The following is a 21170-nucleotide window of genomic DNA, read 5'->3' as shown; positions in this document are numbered from 1 at the left end:
CTGAACAGGTGGTTTGAGGAGTGCGCTTGTTATAAACAATATTACCTTTGTGGTTTCGCGACAGTAGCACTGCACAGTGAGTGAAGTGTGCCTCGACAAGAATCGCAGAGCGCGCTGGTGTTTACGAAGTTGGTGAGACCACACAACTGCGCCTCTCAGCGGGCAGCTGTGGGAAATCGATGGCACAGTATGGTTTTGCGGAAACTGGAGACGATGAAGACGATTTCTGGGCAACGATCACTATGCAGCAAGTGGCGCTTCACCAGCGTCGCATCCAGCAGTTGCACTTGCTTGAAGCAATCGATGCAGCAGAAGAGGAGCGTTAGTACGCTGAAGCAAGGTGTCGCCGCATCATGGCAATAACTGCGCGGCTCTGCTCTTCCGAGCGGCGATTGTGGGCTTATCCACGAGGGCAGTCGTGGTATGAGACTACGGTGCCACACCTGCCGGACAGCGAGTTCAGGGCGCATTTCAGAGTGACCCGCAGTAGTTTCCGGTACATTCTGAATTTGTGCGAGTGTATGCAGCGGCAAGACACGGCTATGCGGAGAGCAGTCCCTTTGGATAAACGTGTGGCTGTAAGTTTGTATCGGCTCGCGTCCTCTGCGGAAGAACGAACAATCGCCAACGCTTTTGGCTTAGGCCGGTCGACTGTGAATACTATATTTCGGGAGTTTTGCGCCGTTGTTGTACGTCAGCTGGGCAAAAAGTTGGTGAGACTTCCCAAGCGAAGTGAGTTGGCGGAACACCTTCACCAGTTTACTGCTGTGACCGGCTTTCCGCAAGGCGTGGGAGCCCTCGACGGCTGTCACATTGAGGTGTGTCCGCCAGAAGAGCACGCCTCGGATTACTTTAACTATAAAGGATGGTACAGTACCATCCTTTTGGCCATCGCCGACCACAAGTACAGATTTTTGTATACGAACGTCGGGTCTCCCGGAAGAAATCACGACGCTGGTGTATTTGAAAGCTCGAGCCTTCCAGGTATACTGGCCAGTCACCTATTCAGAGCTGAAGGAAAGGTTGTGGCAGGAGTAACAGTAGAACCCCTCCTGCTTGCCGATCAAGCATTTCCATTACAGAATCATATCATGAAACCATTCCCAAATCCAGGCCCACCAGGCTCACCTACAGGAGTGTTCAATTACCACTTATGCCGAGCGAGACGCATTGTTGAAAATGCATTTGGAAGGTTGAAGGCTCGTTTTCGTATTCTATTGAAAGGACTCGAGTGCGACATTACTAATGTCAACAATGTGATCCGCACATGTTGTGTGGTGCACAACATCTGTGAAGAAATGGCTGACTGCTGTGATGCAAGTTGGTTCGATGAGGCACAAGCCCGAGACCGCGGCCGTCCTCAGCCATCTTGCTCCAGCAGCCGGGTTGAGCCATCAGGTGTTGAAGTTCGCAACGCCCTAATGAGCCACTTTGCCTCAAGTTGAACTTTGCCCTAAAGTTGTCATCCCAGCTATTCTTTGTGCGTGTGTGTGTGTGTGAAAAATGTGCTCGAGTGCTTTCTATTTACTACTTACTGTAATCACTTCTGCCGCTTCCCCCTGCTGTGAAATATTTTGCTCCTTGTCTGAAGTAAAAGTGCTTTCTGTACCCAAGTTTCACTGTGAAGTTGTACGCTACCGAGTGTATATAATGAGCCAAGAACCATAAGTCGAGAAGTAGAGATGAAAAATAGAGGCCTATATTCCATTCATTTCCTCGCCTCTTGGGAGAGAAGGGAAATATTTAACTGGTGCTACCTAAATGCCTCTTTAAGCATTGGCGTGACTTTATTTTGTGCAACAGGCAGGCAGTGCACCATGCACGAAGAATCGAGGCTACTTTATGGATACATTTTCCCAGCCTAGCTGAATAGCTGCCAATTTAGGCTGAAATTTCTTAACTGCCTTGAGTGTTCCTATTATGAGAAACAATACTTGTATACATTTGCCTCGTGGATGTTTTGAGAAATATAGATGATTAGATTTTAACATGTGCTTTACAGTTCATCATTTCAGGTAGTTAGGAGGAAAACTGCTAACTAGCTCAGTTTCTATCTTCATTGTACTTATCTTGTGTTCTAGTTAACAGTATCATGTTTAGTGTATAGGGAGACACTTAACAAAACTGACATTTTAGGCAAAATAAGATTCATAACATTCTGCATTGACACAGAGGTTCTCGGATTGCCTTTCTGAACACTGCAGCTGATATACTGTTTCATTTACCACATGAAGGCAATGACCCCAGACAAATTTATTCAGCATTCTGTTTGGAAGCAAAATATGCTTTCATCATTTCCATCATATTGTTCTGCATTTTGTTTGAGTCTTTCTGCAGCTCGATGAGCTGTTTTTTTTCAGCTCATGGCTGTCAGAGGCTGCCTTGGCCGCACGTTCCTCTGCTTGCTGGTGCAGTGTCAGCAGGCTGTTTAGCACTGAGGCAGCAGGTCTTTTCCTGCTTGCTTTTGTGAGGCTGCTGTTGCTGCTGCTGCTGCTCGTGTATGATGGTCCAGCCACTGCTGCAGGGGCTGCAGGGGTTTCAATACCTGAGCCACTGCTTGTAGCCTGCACGTCAGTACCACTCTGGTAGCAAGATACCACCTCAGCATCTTCAGGTGCTTGGTCAATTATTGCGACCTGTGTGTGGCAAAAAGACAAAGCTTGTAATATCAAAGCAACCTGTACTTCATGCCATCTGCGACACCAACCGTTGGCAATATATATGTCAAACAAAATACTTGACATCAAAGTACAGCAGAATTCGACACGTGAAAGCTAGCAGGCAAGCAGCATCCCTCATTTCATTTCCTTTATTCATATAGTCAACCCTGAGCATAGGCGGTTTAAATGGCACAACATTCAAACCTGGAACAAAAGGCAACAACATAAGAAAATAAGCATTGAAAACAACGCTGAAGTCTATTCACTATTTATGCAAAACAAAACTCTGCCATATAAATAAAACAAAATAAAACACTATGTAGCTTACCTAAACATGTACTAGGTGATTGCGATTTGACGGCGGAATTTGGTAGCATGTTCCATTCATTATTGGTTTTCGATGAAAAAGATGTTTTCAAGAAATCATTCTTGACAGTTGGCATTGGCCTGTACAAGATGTGACTATGGCGTGATAGGTCGCCTATTTTATTTTGAAAGTCACTTGATTGGTTTTCACTTTGCAGGTAAAAATCTACAAAAACTTTTCCTGTCACATATGCTTCTGAAATTAAGCATTTGCAAATTATGTGTTCACAAGGAAAATGGTGGATCAGAATGACTACCTATTAAATATAAACTTTGCTGAAAGTCACTAAATTCATTCTAGCATAGAAAAATTGCAGGCAGTGAGCGAGCCCGAGATAACTTTTTAATTTTTCTTGACCAGGCTCTTTTCTTCAGGAGTGGCACTGTACATATTGCATCTTTGGCTTCGCAGTGCTCAGGAGGTCATGGTACATACTTTATTTATGTGTGAATTTAGTGTAGCAAGTTGTTGGGCCTTCACCTTTCACATCATCCTTTCATAAACTATGGTTCTTTATTTAAAAGAAATATATAGCAGTCATGCTTAAGTATGAATTTAACCAGTTTCAGCTTGCCCTGCCACCTTGCAGGTCATCATTGGATACATACAACAAATTCAAAAAAAAAAACATGTTCACAGGCACAGTATACTGTTTCAATCATTTTCAGCATGGTACTGTGACATCACATGAAAAATGTTTAAAGGAGCTGACAGTCTACGAGTCCAAGGCAAATGTTGGGGATTTTTTTTTATCTTTGGTTGTTGGTATTTGACAAGAATTAGTCTTATGGTGATATCGGGATAAAGAATTTTAAATGAAAAGCGGAAGGTTGTTTTTCCTTCCACTTTTTATTTAATATTTGTTGTCCCGATAATCACCATAAGACACTCTTGCCAAATGCCAACAACCAAACATAAACAAAAAAAAAATCCCCAACGTATGCTTTGGACTCGTAGACTGTCAGCTCCTTTAAACTCTGTAATAACGAGCCCCTCATTTTCCTTTAAATAATCTGCATAACACATGAAAAATGGTATGGCATGCTGAGAAGAATACGTGCTTTTATGCATTAAAATCTAGTTTACAGCATTAGCTGCACAATGAATAGTGCTAGCATTCTAATGAAAACATCCGATTACCTCCAAACTTTATTCAATGAGGTCCTTGTCATTGATTGGCAGTGAGCCAAGAAATGAATGCAGGGTCCAGTAAAAGGGCCATTCGATGCCCTTGGCACCTGTTGTGGTGCCGCAACGTCTCAGCTTTCTGCACAGAAAAGTTTCTTGAATGAAATTTTGCAGCATGCAATTATGTACATCTGCAGTGTTGATACTTTTATGAGAAGCAAAGTCGTGAAAACAAAGAGCCACGGACAGAAAGGGTTCAGGAAATGCAAAACAATAGTGTGGCGATGCAGGAACAATTAGCACATGCAATGTCATTAACACATTAAGCACTCCGAAATAGATCAGGACCTCTGTTTTTTTATATGAATTTTCTTACCTACCAAAGACTACGTAAATATTTACAAGAGGGAAATGGCAGAATCCGTAAAATGACACCTATATTGTACGTGAAATGGACAATTGTTTTATCGCGCACTGATGGAGTGACCTGAAAATGTACCGCCCACGCAATTTGAAAAACAACTCCATATATGCGAAAACTACGGCGACAAGCGCGGCGCCGTGTTCTCGTCGTCTGGATCTGTGGCTGCGAGGGCACCGCGCTCGTAGCTTGCCGCTCGAGTACTAATATCGAGCTAACCGAAGCGGCTGCCGATAAAGCAATGAAGCATACACATGCCTATAAATGATCGCGCGGGGATAATGACGCTGTATATTCATGAAAATCTAGTCTAGAAAAAGCTGCGTGTCTTCCGCTGTTTTCAACGCGTCAGCGCGGTGTAGAGACAGCAGGTAAGGCCTAACACTAGTGACAACAGTGCGACGGTCCTCGCTCGCGCCTGTGCCTACACATTACATAAAGTGCGACAGAATTCATCGTTTCTTCACTAGGAAGGGAGCATGCTACTCACCGGTACTGCTTGTTCAGATTTTCCAGTTTTTGTCGAACTTGCTTTGGCGTATACGGGCCTTCACCCGCCGGCAAGCCCAAGTTCAGCTCTTCCGCCATAACGCGGTATATACGTGCGTTACGCGTGTTTGAACGCAGTCCGCTCAAATTCTCCTCCCAAATTCGTATTAACGCCTCTGTGGCAGCCACAGACCAGTTAATACGCTTTTGGGAGCACGTTTCGGAGCTAGCTGAGCTACTTGCGTCGGACATGGGGGCCGCCATTTTGTCAGTTAGTGGTCCTGACTGAGGTGGCCAACCTCAGTTTGCGGTAACCATGGTTAGCAAAATAAATACGGTTAGGTTTATCGTGTGAATGTCCGTAACTGCGGATAGCCTTAACCGCGGTCAAGCTTAACCATGGTTAGACTGCACGTGTGACAAGGGTATAAGTGTGCTGTGCCTGGACCTCTGTTCGGTCCCTGGCGGTTTTTTTGACAGCCGAGACGTGGCGAGGCTCACCGGCCGCGCTGCCGAGCGCAGTTACAAATTTCTCTACGAGTCGTGCATGCCCCCCCCCCCCCCTCGGCAATCCGCAGCGTCATCCCTATCCAGGTACAGTATCCAGAGTTCTGTAATGTGGATTTCTTTTGTCTGTGCGCCTTTGCTGTTTACTTAAACGCCTATGGGAGATCATCGCGAGTTTGTTTGCTCGGTTTGCGCAATCACCGTCGCTCATCCCACTGGAAGATACTTGGTTGGTGAAATGAGCGAGGATGCATTGTATTTTATGATAAAAGGATCGTGCGTAATTTGACTTAAGTTGGACTGGCGCTTAGCACCTTTCTTCCATTGCCATCGACGCAGCAGTTGGCACTAGTCTCGGAAATAATCGGGGGCGGCGTAAAAAAAAGGGCCATGGTAATTTGTGCTTCCAGTGATTTAATATTGATTGGTGTGCGATAGGCGATAACGAGTTAATAAAATATTTGTAATTAATTGATCAATTGCTGAAATAAAGAGACGAAAAAAATGGAAAGTAAGGGTTTAAGGTGTCAGAATGAAAAACCAGTGCTTGGTGATGCTAAGGAAGAAAATTTAGAATGTGTAATTGATTTATTGAAATAATTGAAGAATGTGTTCAAATGTGTCAAATTGCTCAGAATAGAAAGCCGATTGTTGCTGACGCATGCGTATTGGTGTATAAAAATATAAAACGCCAAATAAAATAAAAATAAAGAAAGAAATTATAGAAATGTAATTAACAAACATAACATAGAAATATAACATACATAACAACATATAACGTACTACACTTGTGTGTAGTATGTTATTTTTGATGAATTCATATTTCACGGCATTGTATTCTTTTCGCCCCTCCTGCTAGGGCCCAGTTAGGGCCCGTAGTATTTGGTAAATAAAATAAATAAATAAAAGAGCTAAAATATAACACGCAAAGAAAGTAAACATCGTGCGTGTGTGTGTATGAGAGAGAGACACTATCGCGTTATACCTTTTACGGCGGAGCTTAAGTGACCCCCTAATATTTCTATAACGATATGATATAATATAAATTTGATTTTATGAACACAGCCAGTTGCACAAATCACAAACACTTCGCAGTAATGTTGGTTGACTTTTCAAATTTCGTTTCGTTTCAGCCGAGTTCCTCCTCCTCCGAGTTCCTCGAAGCTTCCAATGTCAGCGCTTTCATATGAGATTACGGCTTCAAATGTTTATTTTATGACAGAGGGAATAAACAAGAAATCGACATATTTAAAAATTCCAGTGAATTTCAGGTAGCTGTGAATTAGCGAACCATCGGGTGACTCGAAAAGAACACACAAAAGTGAATCGCACGCTTCGTTTTTTTTTTTATCGGCCGCGCTGGCAGGTATAAAACCTGGGCTGCGCGCTCTGGACGTGGACCGGTCGAAACGGGCTGTACGTGAGCATGTTACAACACACTAGTGGGATGTCATCTTTTTCCTGCTTTTCTTGACGCCGCGGGTTTGGCAGCCGCTTGCTTTTGCAGCGTGAAACATGTATCTCGGGCGCACTAGATAACCGTATTGCTCTCTGCACCAAGCACAACCATTTCGTACGACTGTAAAAAGTAGTTTCGGTAATCATGCCCGTGTCTTAAATCAAATACACAATGGTAAATGCAACCTACGTACAAAATGTTTCAAAGAACATATTTGCACAATAGCGTTCGTTATACATGCATTGCTCTTTCTCCCATGTCCTCCATCGCAGCATAAGCGTATCCTTCAAGTTCACAAGGCTCCATAGCGCACAAAACAACCTTACTGTTTTAGGTGATAGCACGTTCTGCGAGCTAGCTCCCAGTCAGAGGGACGTGAAGTAATGCTATACATGATGCAAGTGACCCTTGTAAAGCCGATTCGAACTGCAAACGAACGGCCGCATACACGCGTATACCTTGATTCCGTGCGCATCTACGACGGGGCGCTGGCTGCAGAAGGGCACGCAACAACATGCTGGCATCATTTCGAATAGAGCTTGGTGCTAACAGTGACTTCTGTGATGTTCAAAAATGGAACAATCACTTGTGATCATTCCAATGCACCTTGCGGTGCAAGCACGGGTTCCACGAAGGCGCACGTTGACAGCGTACTCTATGGGAGGCGCGGGCGGACTGAACAAAACATGGCCGCCGCGCACAGTTTCTGTTTCTTTCACTAGATGGCGCTAACTTTTGTAAATCCTCTGAGTGCAGTATGGTAGAGTTGACAGTTGACAGCCGTGTGGTGCGGACGCGTGTTTCATCGCTCCTCCGATTGCACGTGGCTACCGGAAACGGACGGACTGGCGACAGCGGGAGCTTCCGAAGCGTCAAATAGATGAGTTCTTTCTTTTATTACCTTATTTCTTTTTCAGCTAGTTAGGTTAGGTGCAGCCTAAAGAATAGATTTTAGCTCTTGGTCCTAGCGGCCTGGTTTTTCGTGCCGGCAGCTAGGTTTTCTTGGCGTTCATTGTTTAGCTATCTTGTTAAGATAAATATTTTTTTTCTAGGCTATTGGCTTTCGCAGATTTGGTTTTTAACGCGTGTTTGCTAGTCGTTTCTTATGTCTTCTTTTGGCAATTTGTATATTCTAAGAATTCGTAACAGTTATAGTTCAGTCGATGAGCGCTTAAGATGGTCAATCAAAAGACGGTAAAGTGTACTCAGTGTGAGGCGCAGGTTAATCTCAAAGAAACGCGTTTTGATTCTGTTGGTTAAGCGGAAGGCAGCGACTTTTTGTGTCGACGTTGCGTACTGAATGCACGTCTAGATAGATTTGATCAAGAAATGGGCTGTTTAGTGTCTCGTGTGGAGGATTTAGAAAATGAAGTACGTTTGCTAAGGACGGAAAATCAGAAACTGCTTGGACAGCTTACTCAGATTGAAAAGAAAGGGGCCGACTTTGTCCTTGGAACCAACAAGGACGAACATTCCAATGCGGGCCACGTGGCTGGGGCCAGCACTGGCATGGAAGGCACAAGCAAAGTAGGTCAGGCGGATCCGAACCGTCAGAGTTATTTAGATGCAACGAAGACGCCGGAAAAAAAGGAAGAAGTAAGGAAGAATGAAAATCCTAGAGATAAGGACACAGATAACCGAAAGCAGGAGCCAACAGTTGGGGGAGGGAGAGAGAAGGCCCAGGTGCTTATCGCCGGAGATTCTAACATGAACAGGTGCAAGCGAGATATCTTAGAACGTGTAAGGGGTGATAAGAGAGTGTTGGTTGGAGCCTTCCCAGGGAGAACAATGAGGGCTGTACTAAAAGAGAGTAAAAATAGGCTGTTGCAGGATTCCGCAGAGCGCAGTATGGTTATAGTAGCCGCGGGTCTAAACGATGTCCTAAATGGTGACGCTGCAGGAGGGGTAGAAAGTTTAGCTAAGGGAGTTGACGAGATCAGGGAGATAGCACAGCAGACGCAGATAGTTGTATGCACAGTACCAGAGGTGCTAGGATTGAACGGAAAGGTGGAAAAGGACGTGGTGACAGGTAATCAAGACATAAGAAAGTTAAGCCTGGAGAAGCGTTTCGAAGTAGTTGAGGTAAACAGGGAGGTACATAAAGCAGGTTTTGGTAGGGCTTTTCAGCGAGATGGCATTCATTTTAACAGAAGGGTCGGAGCAGGGATCGGCTGGCGCTTGGCAAGCAGGGCTGTAGCTTTTTTAGGGGGTCCGCAAGGACTCCGTGCACAGAAGTAGTTAGAAGTGAAGCAGAAGAAAGTGTAATAATGGAGGCTGAGCCCGCAAAAATGGCAAAGAGTAGTTCGAGAAAGAAAAGTACAAAAAAGAAATTTAACACTAGGATCAGCTACATAAACATGCAAGGAGGTAGAAAAAGAGCGAAATGGCTAGAGATAGAACAGCAGTTGAAGGATGACAAAATAGGTGTGTACGCTCTTTGCGAGACTCATCTCAGGGATCTAGAAGATCCGCCGTTTATAGAAGGCTACGTCTGGGAAGGATGCAACAGAATGAGAACGGAAAGAAAGGGTGGAAAGGTAGGTATGTTGATACACCAGGGAACAAATTGGCAAAGAATTAAATCATCCTGTAAAGAACATATCTGGGTTTCAGGAACCATTGCCGGCATAAGGACATGTCTAGGAGTAGTTTATTTAGGAACAGGACATCAATGCAGGCAAGAAACCAGGGATCTGGTTGAATGTCTCAGTGACGATATAAGCCAGTTTGGAAACGGGGCCAATATTATTCTGCTGGGGGACATGAACGGCCACATCGACGATCTGGATGGATACACGGATTGTAACGGGAAGCTAATGCTAGATTTCTGCGAGCGACACGATCTAGTTATAGTGAATAGAGAAACAAAATGTGAAGCCAAATCACGTGGGAATTCCGCAACAGGCAGACGACCATTGACTATTGTCTAATGTCGCAGGAAATTTATAGCAAGGTCACAAAAATGGAAATAGACGAAGAAGGGGAGTGTAGTCTGGGAAGTGATCATAAACGCATCAGTCTGCAGATGGGGCCCTTGATGAAAAGAGAAATGGAACTTAGACAAAACGTAAACGCAAAATTAAACGACGATCAAATAGCGCAGATAGCAGCAGACATAGAGGAAGCAATAGAGAAAAGCCCCATGGAAGACTGGGATTATGAACAGGTAGAACTACTCATAAGGAGTAAAATTCAGGAGGTTAAAGTAGCAAACCGCTGGAATGGAAAGAGGAAGCCACGGAGCTGGTGGAATAAGGAAATCAGTCAAGCTATTGAACAACGACGGGCTGCTTCAAGGGAACACCGAATGGCAAAGAAAGCACAGGCTTCTCAGGAGGAAATCGACCAAAAATGGGAATCATATCGACAAAAGAAACTTCAAGTGCAGGCCCTCGTCCAAAGTAAAATAAGACAGTCCACCGATCGCTGGATGGCTGATATACACGATGCCTCTAGAGGCGGAGCAAGAAAATTCTGGAACCATATAAGCTGGCTAGGGAAGAAGAATCAAAGAAAGCAAGATCGGATTCAAGATAACGAAGGAAATTGTTTAAAGGGAGACAACGCAGTGAACTACATTACATCAGTTATAGCCGAGTCATTTAAGAACGACGATAGGGTAATCTCCGCAAATCAGGAAGCAACATAAGGTAGCAGAATACAAAGCACCTTAGAACTGACCAATCTAACCTAGAAAAAAGCAGAAAAAAATATTCCTAAACACACATCTACAGGAATAGTTGGAATTCCGATCAAGCTGATTAATGAACGAGGTCCAAAAAGTAAGGAAACGTTGTTAAAAGCTTTGGAAACAGTCATAGCGAATAAGCAAATTCCGGACAGCTGGCGGCAGAGTAAAATGAATTTTATTTATATAGGGAAAGGAGAAAGGATGCACATAAAATCCTACAGGCCGATTACCATAGCATCTGTAATGTACAGGTTAGCCATGCAGGCGGTAAAATTAAAGGTGCAAGCATGGGTTGAAAGTAACAAGATACTCGGAGAACTTCAGAACGGCTTTAGAAATGGTAGACGCTTAGATGATTGCCTGTTCGTGCTTACCCAATGCCTCTAAATATCTAGAGTGGAAAATAGACCTTTGTATTTGGCCTTCCTGGACACAAACGGGGCGTACGACAACGTATGCAGGGAACTCCTGTGGAACATATTAAAAGAAGAAGGTAGCGGTTATGAGATAATAGAGTTCCTACAGGAAATATACCGGGATAACAAAGTAGAAATTACGTGGGAAGGGATAAGAAGTACGGAGGATGTCAAAGTATGCAAAGGATTAAGACAAGGCTGTCCTCTATCACCGGTGCTGTTCATGCTTTATATGATAAACCTGGAACGGAGGATACAAGGCAGTAACCTAGGTTTTAACCTGTCGTACAGATTAGGTGGAAAGGCGGTAGAGCAGCGCCTCCCCGGTTTGATGTATGCAGACGATACTGTGCTGCTAGCTGAGAGTCTGGAAGAATTGCAAACTCTAGTTAAGTATTGCGGAGACGAAGGGGACCATCTAGGCTTCAGTTTCAGCGCAGTTAAGTCGGGTCTGATGATTTTCAACGGCTCACCTGATCAGGGTCTTAAAATTCAAGGCCTTGAAATACCTAGAGTAGCAGAATATAAATACTTGGGAGTATGGGTAAACGAAGGATTGGCATACATTGGAAAGCATGAGCAATCACTTAAGGCCAAAGGGCGAAGGAATGCCGGGATAATGAAGCATAAGGCAGTGTGGGGATACAATAGGTATGAGGTATTGTGGGGTATTTGGAAAGGAATTATGCCCGGACTTACTTTCGGAAATGCGGTTTTGTGCCTAAAATCAGAGGTACAGTCGACATTAGAAACAAATCAGAGATCCGTTGGAAGATTAGCACTGGGTGCCCACGGCAAAACTATAAATGATGCGGTACAGGGAGATATGGGCTGCGCATCTTTAGAAGTACGGGAAGCTCAGAGTAAAATATTATATGAGGAACGCATGAGGAAATTGGACAGTAACAGATAGGCAGCTAAGGTATTTAAATACCTGTACCTAAAATGCGTTGACTCACAATGGAGGAAAATAACTAGGAAACTAACTAGTAAGTATGCTAGTAACAAGCACGGAGAAATAAAGAGCATTAAGGAACAGGTGAAAAACACAGAAGGTAAAAATTGGATAAATTCGATGGAAAAAAAAAACAGAGTGTGGAATTATACCGAAAGTGGAAAATGCAGATCAGGAAGGAAGATTTCTTTGATAACTCAAGAGGCAGTGCCCTACTTTTTGAAGCTAGATCAGGGTGCCTTAGAACACGCAGCTACAAAAAGAAGTTTAACAATGGAGATGACGCATGTGCTGTATGTGGAAACTCCAGTGAAACAATTGACCATATTATACTCGAATGCAATGGTATCCATCCGGAAGTTGATGCAGGCGCAATCACTGTTCCTGAAGCTCTGGGGTTTAGAGATAACAGTGGCCGGGTGAATAAACCGGCGGTGGAAACTAGCAAAAAACGGCTGGAAGATTGGTGGCTTAAAAGCAGAGAAGTGACATAATGTTAGTAATGTAGGAGCAAAATTTAATAAATAGAATGATGGTTTAGTTAACCATTTTAAATCAATAATTAAGATATATGGAGAAAAATGAGCATGATAGCTACTGCTACCACCCCGTTTCAAAGGGGACGCTCCTATATTCCATCCATCCATCCATCCCTCTATTACATAATGATATTGGTCGTCAATCGCTATCTATATCTGAGCAGTTATAAACATGTGGTTCCTTCTGAACCACGATTAATTGTTGCTAAAATTTTACGCACACGTCGAGACTAGGGGTGTAAAGCTTAGCGCTTTACACTAATTTTCAACTTCGAACTGGAGAGATTGAGTCTGTCCATAGCAGTCGTATATTGAAAACTTTTTCTTCAGTTGAGACTGTAACTCAGTAATAGTGAATAATTTTGGGCGTATTTTTTAAAATCACAATACCTTTGTTGATATTCTGCTGTCCCGGCTGAAATTTGTTGATATTATGCTGTTCCTACAAAGATATTTTTCCTGTGCTAATGAGACTTTTTAAAACCGGGTGAGAGTAACATCTTCATGTGTTTCGTAGTTTTCTTTGGTACCATGCAGTATATCCACCACTTATGAATAACTCGCTGCGCCACCTTGTATGCCGCGTTTTGATCTATATTATGCATTATATATTATCCTAATGTTTTGTCCTCATTTGGAGAGTAGGCGAGTTGAATTTGATATTTATTAATTGTTTATTTGTTTATAATGATCACTCTTTGAGTGCTGTTAATTTTATACGATTTCTGACTATCCATAATCCCCCCCCCCCCCCGCCCAAGCTAATTTCGCCGATAAACGTACGAGTACATATAACAGGAAGACACCGATGAACGGCCACCTGCATAGAACTCTTGTGGCGTGATTAGAGCACTGAAAACACATGAAGGGTGAAAGGAGCAATCCATTATAGGGGATTCAGTAGTACCACTCCCTTGTTTGGTATTGCCGCGATTCAAGAGGCAATATTTTTAAAACAACTAGTTGGTGACAAATGGGAGTTTAATTCCTACCTGCCAGGCAAAGTGCACTGCAGAGAAACAGGGCAGTCGCCTTTCACCGAGCTAACACATTTTTGTTCCGCGGCCATAAAATATTTGGTGAAGCCAAGCTTCGACAAGCACACAGAAGATTGGGTAAAAGACTCCGAGATAATTGCAGCAATTTTTTAAACATTTATTTTTATATTTCACAATTTATACACAGCAATATGACTCTAAGTTGCGCCGATACATAGGCCGTCTACTTCACAAATGCGCGCACTAAAACCGTTGTAATGCACCGGGGAGGCTTAAATACGTTCTGCAAACCTGAACAATGAGGAAGCTGACAACTTGAGAGGAAGATATGCTCTAAGATCGACCAATGTACGAACCGTCCGTGCATGCTTATTATAAGAGCGCAGCTTTGAAAGGAAAACAGGCCTGCTCAAACGTGCCCCATTTTGTGAAATGTAAGTGATCAATCTCATGCCTTCATTTGTGTCATCTTCACTGCACTGCAATGACACTAAAAGAAAAGCGCCCCTAGTTACGCACCATGCGGGTCAAAGTGCAAGTAACACACTCAGCTACAAACACGATGGCTGGAACAAGCAGCAGTAGTACGTAGTGCTGGATGAAATCAATCAATTCAATTTTCACCTCTATCGGTGCTCCAGAATTGTACTCGCAGTAACTCTCAATCCGAGTCTCCAAAGACGCTTCGCGAACAGCCAAGAAGAACTTCCTGAGGGCTGGGAGGTGGCGAAACCCATGACGAACCGGGATACTCTCAAGGACCATTGTAAACGGCTCGGGAAAAGGGCGAACTCCTCTGGTTAACTTTTCGACAGTACACTTGGGCTGAAGAGGGGAGTAGCAGACTCTATCCTTCCTTCCGGCAGATCGCAGGCAGTCCAGTTGCGTTGCAGAAATTAGTTGCCGCTTTGGGTGACTCTCATACACCCGGCGCAGCTTTTTCAACAAGGAACTTGAGTGCTGTGAAGCAGTTTCTATAATTTGCTTCGTAGATGAGCCTTCAACGACGCAGGGAGCGACATTTCCCGCATCCAAAGCATCTTGGAGTTCTTCCAGCGTGTCCAAAATATTTGCGGGCTGAGTTGCAGTAACAAGGGAAGTGATCTCGCTGCGCATGTACACGGACAGAGAAAATATGCTTAAATACCAGCATAAGTGAACCATTCGTCGAACTCCGTGGTGGTGCTTTTGTTCCTCTTCGTGCGCTGAAGTAGAAAGCAGGGCTGCCAATAAAAAAATAATTTCCCGAGAGAAGAGTTTTACGAGTGACTTCCATGTACGCCCAGCGCGAAGAGATGCCAAGAGAAGGGCGCAGGCACATATGGAAATCGATGTAAGGGCCACGCCCAATGCGGAATGCGAGAGGACGCGGAAAACGGGGATTGTCCGAGAGTCATTTGCTCTGGAGTAGAACGTATCGTAAGCTACGTTGGCGTCTGCGTACGTGAGCAGATTTATGCTATTTCCCTGTAGGTTTGTTTTCGTAACAAGGATGTCAATTTTGCCATTGATGAGAGCAGAGATTGCAACAGCGAAGTTTGAGAAAAGGGTGTATAACAGCGTGACGTTTTTTTGTCCGAGAAGACCGAGTACAAATCTGTAGCTAACCTGGCTGCACAATGATGGATTGTGCGCAATCCCTTTGTTTTTATATCTGCGGAGGTACAAGCAGCCAAGCCGCACCTTCCCCGAGAACTTCTTAGTTTTATGATTGGTGGCCAATTTTGCCAAAGACGCCTCTATTTGCAGATCCTCCCCCCTGTGAAAAACTGGTTTCTGGAATAAATTGGAGTAAATTAGGGCACTATTCACACCTTCCTTGCACCAGCCGAGGAGAGACATTTTAATGGGAGGCGATATCTTTCGGTAAGCTCGTATTTCAGACTGCAGCGCAGAGCTGTCCCGGATAAGTACCCAGTGCACTGCGGCGTAATAGATATAACTAGATTGAAGGATTCTACCGAGCAATTTCAAGGATATGCGCGGATCACTTACAATGGCGATCGTCGTTTTTCGTTGTTGGGAGTTGATTTCTACAAGAGACCGGAATCCGTTTGAGGTGAAAAACCACGTTGTTACGGGCAGAGGTGTTCGCTTTAAAGATGTAGTGAGATGCACATTCCTGCGAAGTCCGAACGAAACAAAGGAAACATCATATTGGTCTGGTGTCAAATCACGCAGAACCGCGCCTAAACTCAGAGCGGGAGTGCATGCCTGAACCTCGGAATTCAAGGTTACGTCCGCGAATGTTACGCAGATATGTAAAATGAGGATTTCAAATCGAAGAAGAGCGACTACCGCCATGACTATATGGTGCGACCGTTAAACTAGATTCATTGCTGGTGCCCGGCATTCGGTTGAAATACCGGACAGATGAATATGAGCCGCCCAGTTGCCATCGGACGCTTTTACGTTTAAATAGGCGCCGGAATATATATATATATATATATATATATATATATATATATATATATATATATATATATATATATATATATATATATATATATATATACGGTAAATAATAAACTGAAAGTTAGTGAACACTGACGAAGGGATGACAGTGCAGACATTCGCTTGATTGTCATGAGGAAATTGGAAGGTACTGCGCAAATATTGCATTCTCTCGTATCCTCATGCACTGCATAAAGAAATGAAATTGCTGTTTCGCAAAACACAGTGAACATCTGTTATCAATAAGATGTGGCAGAATTTGATTGTGAAAAAAAATTTGTTTGCAACGAACACCTAAGCATAAAGATGCAGACACCCATCACGCACTTTCGAGATTGCCTCGCCGTCTTGCTAGCTCAAACAAGAATCCAGGCACCGTTGTAAGCCCTATTCAACAGCCGTGAAAAACTAAACTCAATATAAGGTAGCTGATGTGCCTCACTTAGGGAAGCAGTGCTGTAAATATTCCGTTGATATAAAAAAAAAAAAAGGTTTCACGTAGGAAGATAGGAACAAAATATAAATTTAAACCCAGTGTCCAGAAAGAGCGGACTCGCCTTAACCTAGAGTACGCGCTGTATGACAACAGTGTACGTTCAAGAAAACGAGCCAAAATGAAAACTTAATCTAACAGATTATAATATATTTTCAAGGAACGACATTCAGTCATCTTTGGAGCAGACTTGCATGCTCTTCGTTTTACGCGAATATGTAGTGTTCATCAAACAATAGAGAGACGGGCTAATAAACTGCAATGCCGAATAGTTTTCTGCTTTGTCGACACTCGCGTGCAAGTAGTCATCAAGACTGAACTGGGTTCAATGGCTGGCGTAAAAGCGCTTTAGCGATATTGGGTTAGGTTCCGCCCACGCATGATTGAAATATTGTTTGAATGGCTTCTATAAGGTTTACCATCGATTTTAAAGTTGTTTTACGAAGAAAATATATAATTTTGTTCAGCCCAGCATTGTTAGATCAATCGGACAATTAGAGGCACCAATCGAAAGATGCATTAAACAAGGCACACGGTCTGAGGAGCAAATTATCAAAAGCGGATAATGCAATCAAAGATGGAATGTTAAAAACAAGACATTGATACATAGGGCTTGAGTTTATAAATGGAAAAATTAGTAGTGTCTGAATACAAGGTATACGGCTTGTAACAACATGTTTAACACGTACCGAGGAACTTTTAAACAGTGTATACACAACGTGAGAAATTTCATTGGTAAACTAAGCTACAGCATTTAAAATCGTATTCAAAGTAATTTATATGGAGGATTATATTCTACAAGCAGCCATAGCTATCATGCGACAAACGCAAGGTTAGATGTTTTGTTATGTTAAGAGCATAGGTGTTAAGATACGTAAATTTGATTTAAACATTCGCTTTCTTCAGAAGCTTAAAAAAACAAGAGAAAATCATGGAGGGCTAGTTAGTCTAAAAGCAATGCAGGAATAAATGAAATGCGTATAGTAATATACAGTAATACCTTTTTTCCTACTTCCTAAAGTTGCGAGCGTGAGTTTAAGATGTGATTACGTGGAGGTCCTTACCAAATATTTCCGGTGGAGGTTTGCATTTTTTGCAAAAATGAATCTGTGGGCGATGCGTGTGCTTTGAGTAGACGACTCAAAATAAATTCAACAAAACGTTCCTGATGTCGGCATAGCTTCTGGTCTCTTAAAATGGGCTTTACAAAATGCAACTTTTTGTTTCCTTTAATTTTGTATGCACCTTGCCACATAGCTATTAGACTGCTGAGAACCAACGTTATAGAATATCTTCGTGGTTGGTTGAATGTTTAATTTTCGTGATCTCGTTTTTTCAGCTCATATGCCTGCTCTATTATCACCCATATTCCCAAAATGACTGGGAACCCGGGAGAGTTTATTGGTATGTTTTTGTGACGATTCCTTGAATATATTCCGTATATATTCTTCTTATCAGCAGTCAAACTGAATTTTAGAGTTTAATGCAGGGAGGAGAAATAAAGAACTCTGTAGATAGTGCTTTTTTTCTTCATTCTTTTGTCACCACAGTAGCAAAAACAGCAGACTGTTCTACAATAGAACCTGATGACGCTGCGGCAGACGTATCTTTTTTTTTTTTTTTGTTTTATCCTTATGCTATTGCACTTCCAGTATGATCATTACTTTTGGAATAATAAAAAAAATGCAATGTAATTCGTTTATTTATCTTTCAGGTCCCGATATGGACGTAATATCCGCTCGTGGGGAGTGTGCATGTTTTGGAATTTAGCTACCTTGAGATCAAGAAAAGCGGCGATGGTGGACGACGAAGAGGGTGGTTCGTTCTCCTGGCAACACTTTTTCTTTCATTCATTATATGCAAGTCTTGGCACTGTTCTTCAAAATTTAGGAGTAATGATTCTATCATCCGGGTCTGGTCATTGAAGATTGATTACAGTGTGCATTTCGAGAACAGATTTTAAGATCGCATGTGCATGTTAGTCCTGTTCTTTGGTCTTGAAAGGCAGGTTCATTCGTTTCCACATGGAGGTGTTTGGGAATATGCTTTAAAGGGGTACTAAAGGCACCCAAAATGTTATAAAAGTCTAATAAAATACATTTGAAGACACTGTCGCCATATATCCGGCAGCAAAAATCGAATTGCTGAGATATTGCGCTAAGAAGTTGAGGTTTTTTTTCTTGTTTCCGCCAGTCGAATTCAAACGGTTTCCTCCGACTACGTAATCGGGGTAGAGTGACGCACACTATGACGTAAGCGGAGACTCCTTGATTGCCAGCGAGCCGGCGCGGTGCACGGCGTCGCCTCCCTCAGGGGCTAACATGGCAACAGCGGACTCGCAATCGAATAAGTGACGGCCACAGCCGAAATAAAAAAAAACGATGAAGAGAGTAATTTACCAAGCGATGGGCCCATAAAGGACAAAAAAAAAACACAGAGCGTTTATATTTCGCAATACTTTACATGTTTCGCAAGCCTCTGCGCTCCTTCTTTCACTGCATATAAACAAACCGAGCCCTCGGTCATTGCAACGCCTCCCGAAATGTTTACATACAAATAAGATTTAGTTACCAGTAAAATTGAGTCCTTGCTGCTGGGCTTGCCAGTTTTGAAGCTTCGTCGCACTTTTTTCCTTCAAGGTTTGTGCTACAGCTCCGTGTTAGCGAAAATTACTTTCACGCTAGAAGAGCATGACCGAAGAGCTTGCGCCTCTAAATTTGCCAGCGCTGCGAAATTCCACATGTTCAAATGGGTCCAGTGCACAATGTAGTGCGCATATGCATCCAGCGCATTAGTTGCAAGTCGTGAGAGCAGGCAGCATACTCCGATGATCATGAAGTCGTAATTTTTAGACCGGCAGCAATCGCCTGTACACCTCGAAACATGTTCCATTAAGAACGCGATCATGACATAATATGCAGAAATATTCCCTAGCTCCCTGAGGCGCAATGATAATCCTGAGTGGCTGCCAAAGGTAGAACCTTTGATGGATCGAAATGAATTTTAGAACGAAGAAGCCAGCTCCTGGCAAGCCTATTATATTAATGTCTTGTGTGTGTTTGTGTTGTCTTGCAAAAGTCAGGCAATAAAGGAAAAAAAAAGCGCGGCGTAGACGAGCGGTAAGCGCCGAACTCAAGGAGCAAGCAGTGGTGAGTTCAAATCCCGCTTGTGGTGGCGGTCCTCTTTTTTATAAATCATTTTTTTTGCATTTTTAATAGATTTGTTGTGCTTCATTATTTCTAGTTTTCACTTTCTGCCCGAGGCCCTTTTTTCGCCTGGCGACCAGCGCAATAGATCGACGCTCTTCTTGGTATGAGCGGCAAGTATGCCCTTTTGTTTACGATGCCTGCAAATAGCATGTTGAAGCTCTTGTTGCCGCAGTATGTGGGTCACATGTGCCATTATTTAGTGAACAATTTAATGAAATTAGGAGACGCCTGCTTCTGGGAACGAGAGCCATGGCTAGCCTTGACCGCCTAGTAAAGTGCAGAGACATTACACTGCCAAACCAAGATACGTATAACTCGTGGTATGGTCTTTCCAGTTGGGATGTATGGACTCGAGATTTGGAGTGACCGCCCAAGAATTGACGCGTTTGAATTGTGGTGCTGGCGGAGACTCCTGAAAGTTCCTTGGACTGCCAGAAGATCAAATCAGTCGATAATGTCGACCATAAACCTTGACTGCTCATTGGAGGGTCGAATTCTAAAGTTTAAGCTGAGCTACTTTGGTCATCTGATTAGAAGAGAGAGGTCGCTGGGGAAATATTTGATGTTGGGAAAGGTTGAGGGTCACCGTCGAAGAGGTAGGCAGCGAACGCGATGGTTAGATGACATCCTTGAGGCGCTGCAAATGAAGTTGAGTGATGTTAGGAAGATAGAGACCGGAAAGCGTGGCGTGATATGGTCAATAGGGTCACGAAGAGTGGAACACGACTGAACGATTGAACTGAACTCAATGATGACACGTGTTTCCTTCGGCACTTAGCATATGTATGCTTTTCGTGGCGTACGTAGCTGCAGTCGCGGGAGCTCGCATTCGAAGCGGTGTCGGCGGCGATATGTTGGCTCAGAAGTGTGAACGAAGGAGCGTGCCGGCGGCAGCTGATTTCACTCGCTCGCGCCTCCAATAACTAAAATGTGAACGAGCCAGGTGCATCTGCTGCTTCAAGCTCGTAAACACAGGCGCTGCAGGTACAAACTTGAAAATATCCATGATCATGCACGAAGTGCCTGAGCCGGAACATGACTGAAACTGAGGTGGACACCTGTGGCGCCTCCAAGTATATTTTTTTATTTGCCTTGCAACGTTTACTTTGACTTTCCGCCCTCGTTTAAGTATGATAAAAGCGTGTTATCATATTCGAGACAAAATCTACGACCGCATTCAAACGGGCGACGTAATTCGCATTTGTCATCCTCCGGGCTCCCTAGCGCGTCACGTGATTTGGAGTTGCGAGTTTCGGCTGTGTCGGCGATGCCTGTATTTCTGTTCTTCGTTTTTACTACCTTATAATAAGAGCTCTGTTTTCAGCGAGAGTTGATTTTTTGTATTCAGGAATCGGCATCTATCGATGCACGCTCACTTCAGTTT

General features: G+C 43.4%; 1 protein-coding gene across 1 annotated transcript; it reads left to right on the top strand.

The window, feature by feature from the left end:
• Positions 1–353: 353 nt before the first annotated feature.
• On the top strand, positions 354–1445 carry LOC146194826 (uncharacterized). The gene has a single exon (XM_084596647.1). It carries the CDS (start codon positions 354–356, stop codon positions 1443–1445), a length of 1092 nt encoding a protein of 363 aa, XP_084452773.1.
• The last annotated feature ends 19725 nt before the right edge of the window (positions 1446–21170 follow it).

The sequence above is a fragment of the Amblyomma maculatum genome, chromosome 3 (genome assembly GCF_055883805.1).
Source record: "Amblyomma maculatum isolate TAMU_Amacu chromosome 3, ASM5588380v1, whole genome shotgun sequence".
NCBI lineage: Eukaryota > Metazoa > Arthropoda > Arachnida > Ixodida > Ixodidae > Amblyomma > Amblyomma maculatum.
Note: the sequence above shows the minus strand (reverse complement) of the source record. Positions and strands in the feature narration are given on the sequence as shown.

Bases quoted from the DNA above. Each gene is read 5' to 3' on its own strand.
- LOC146194826 (XM_084596647.1), top strand. From the start codon at position 354: ATGGCAATAACTGCGCGGCTCTGCTCTTCCGAGCGGCGATTGTGGGCT.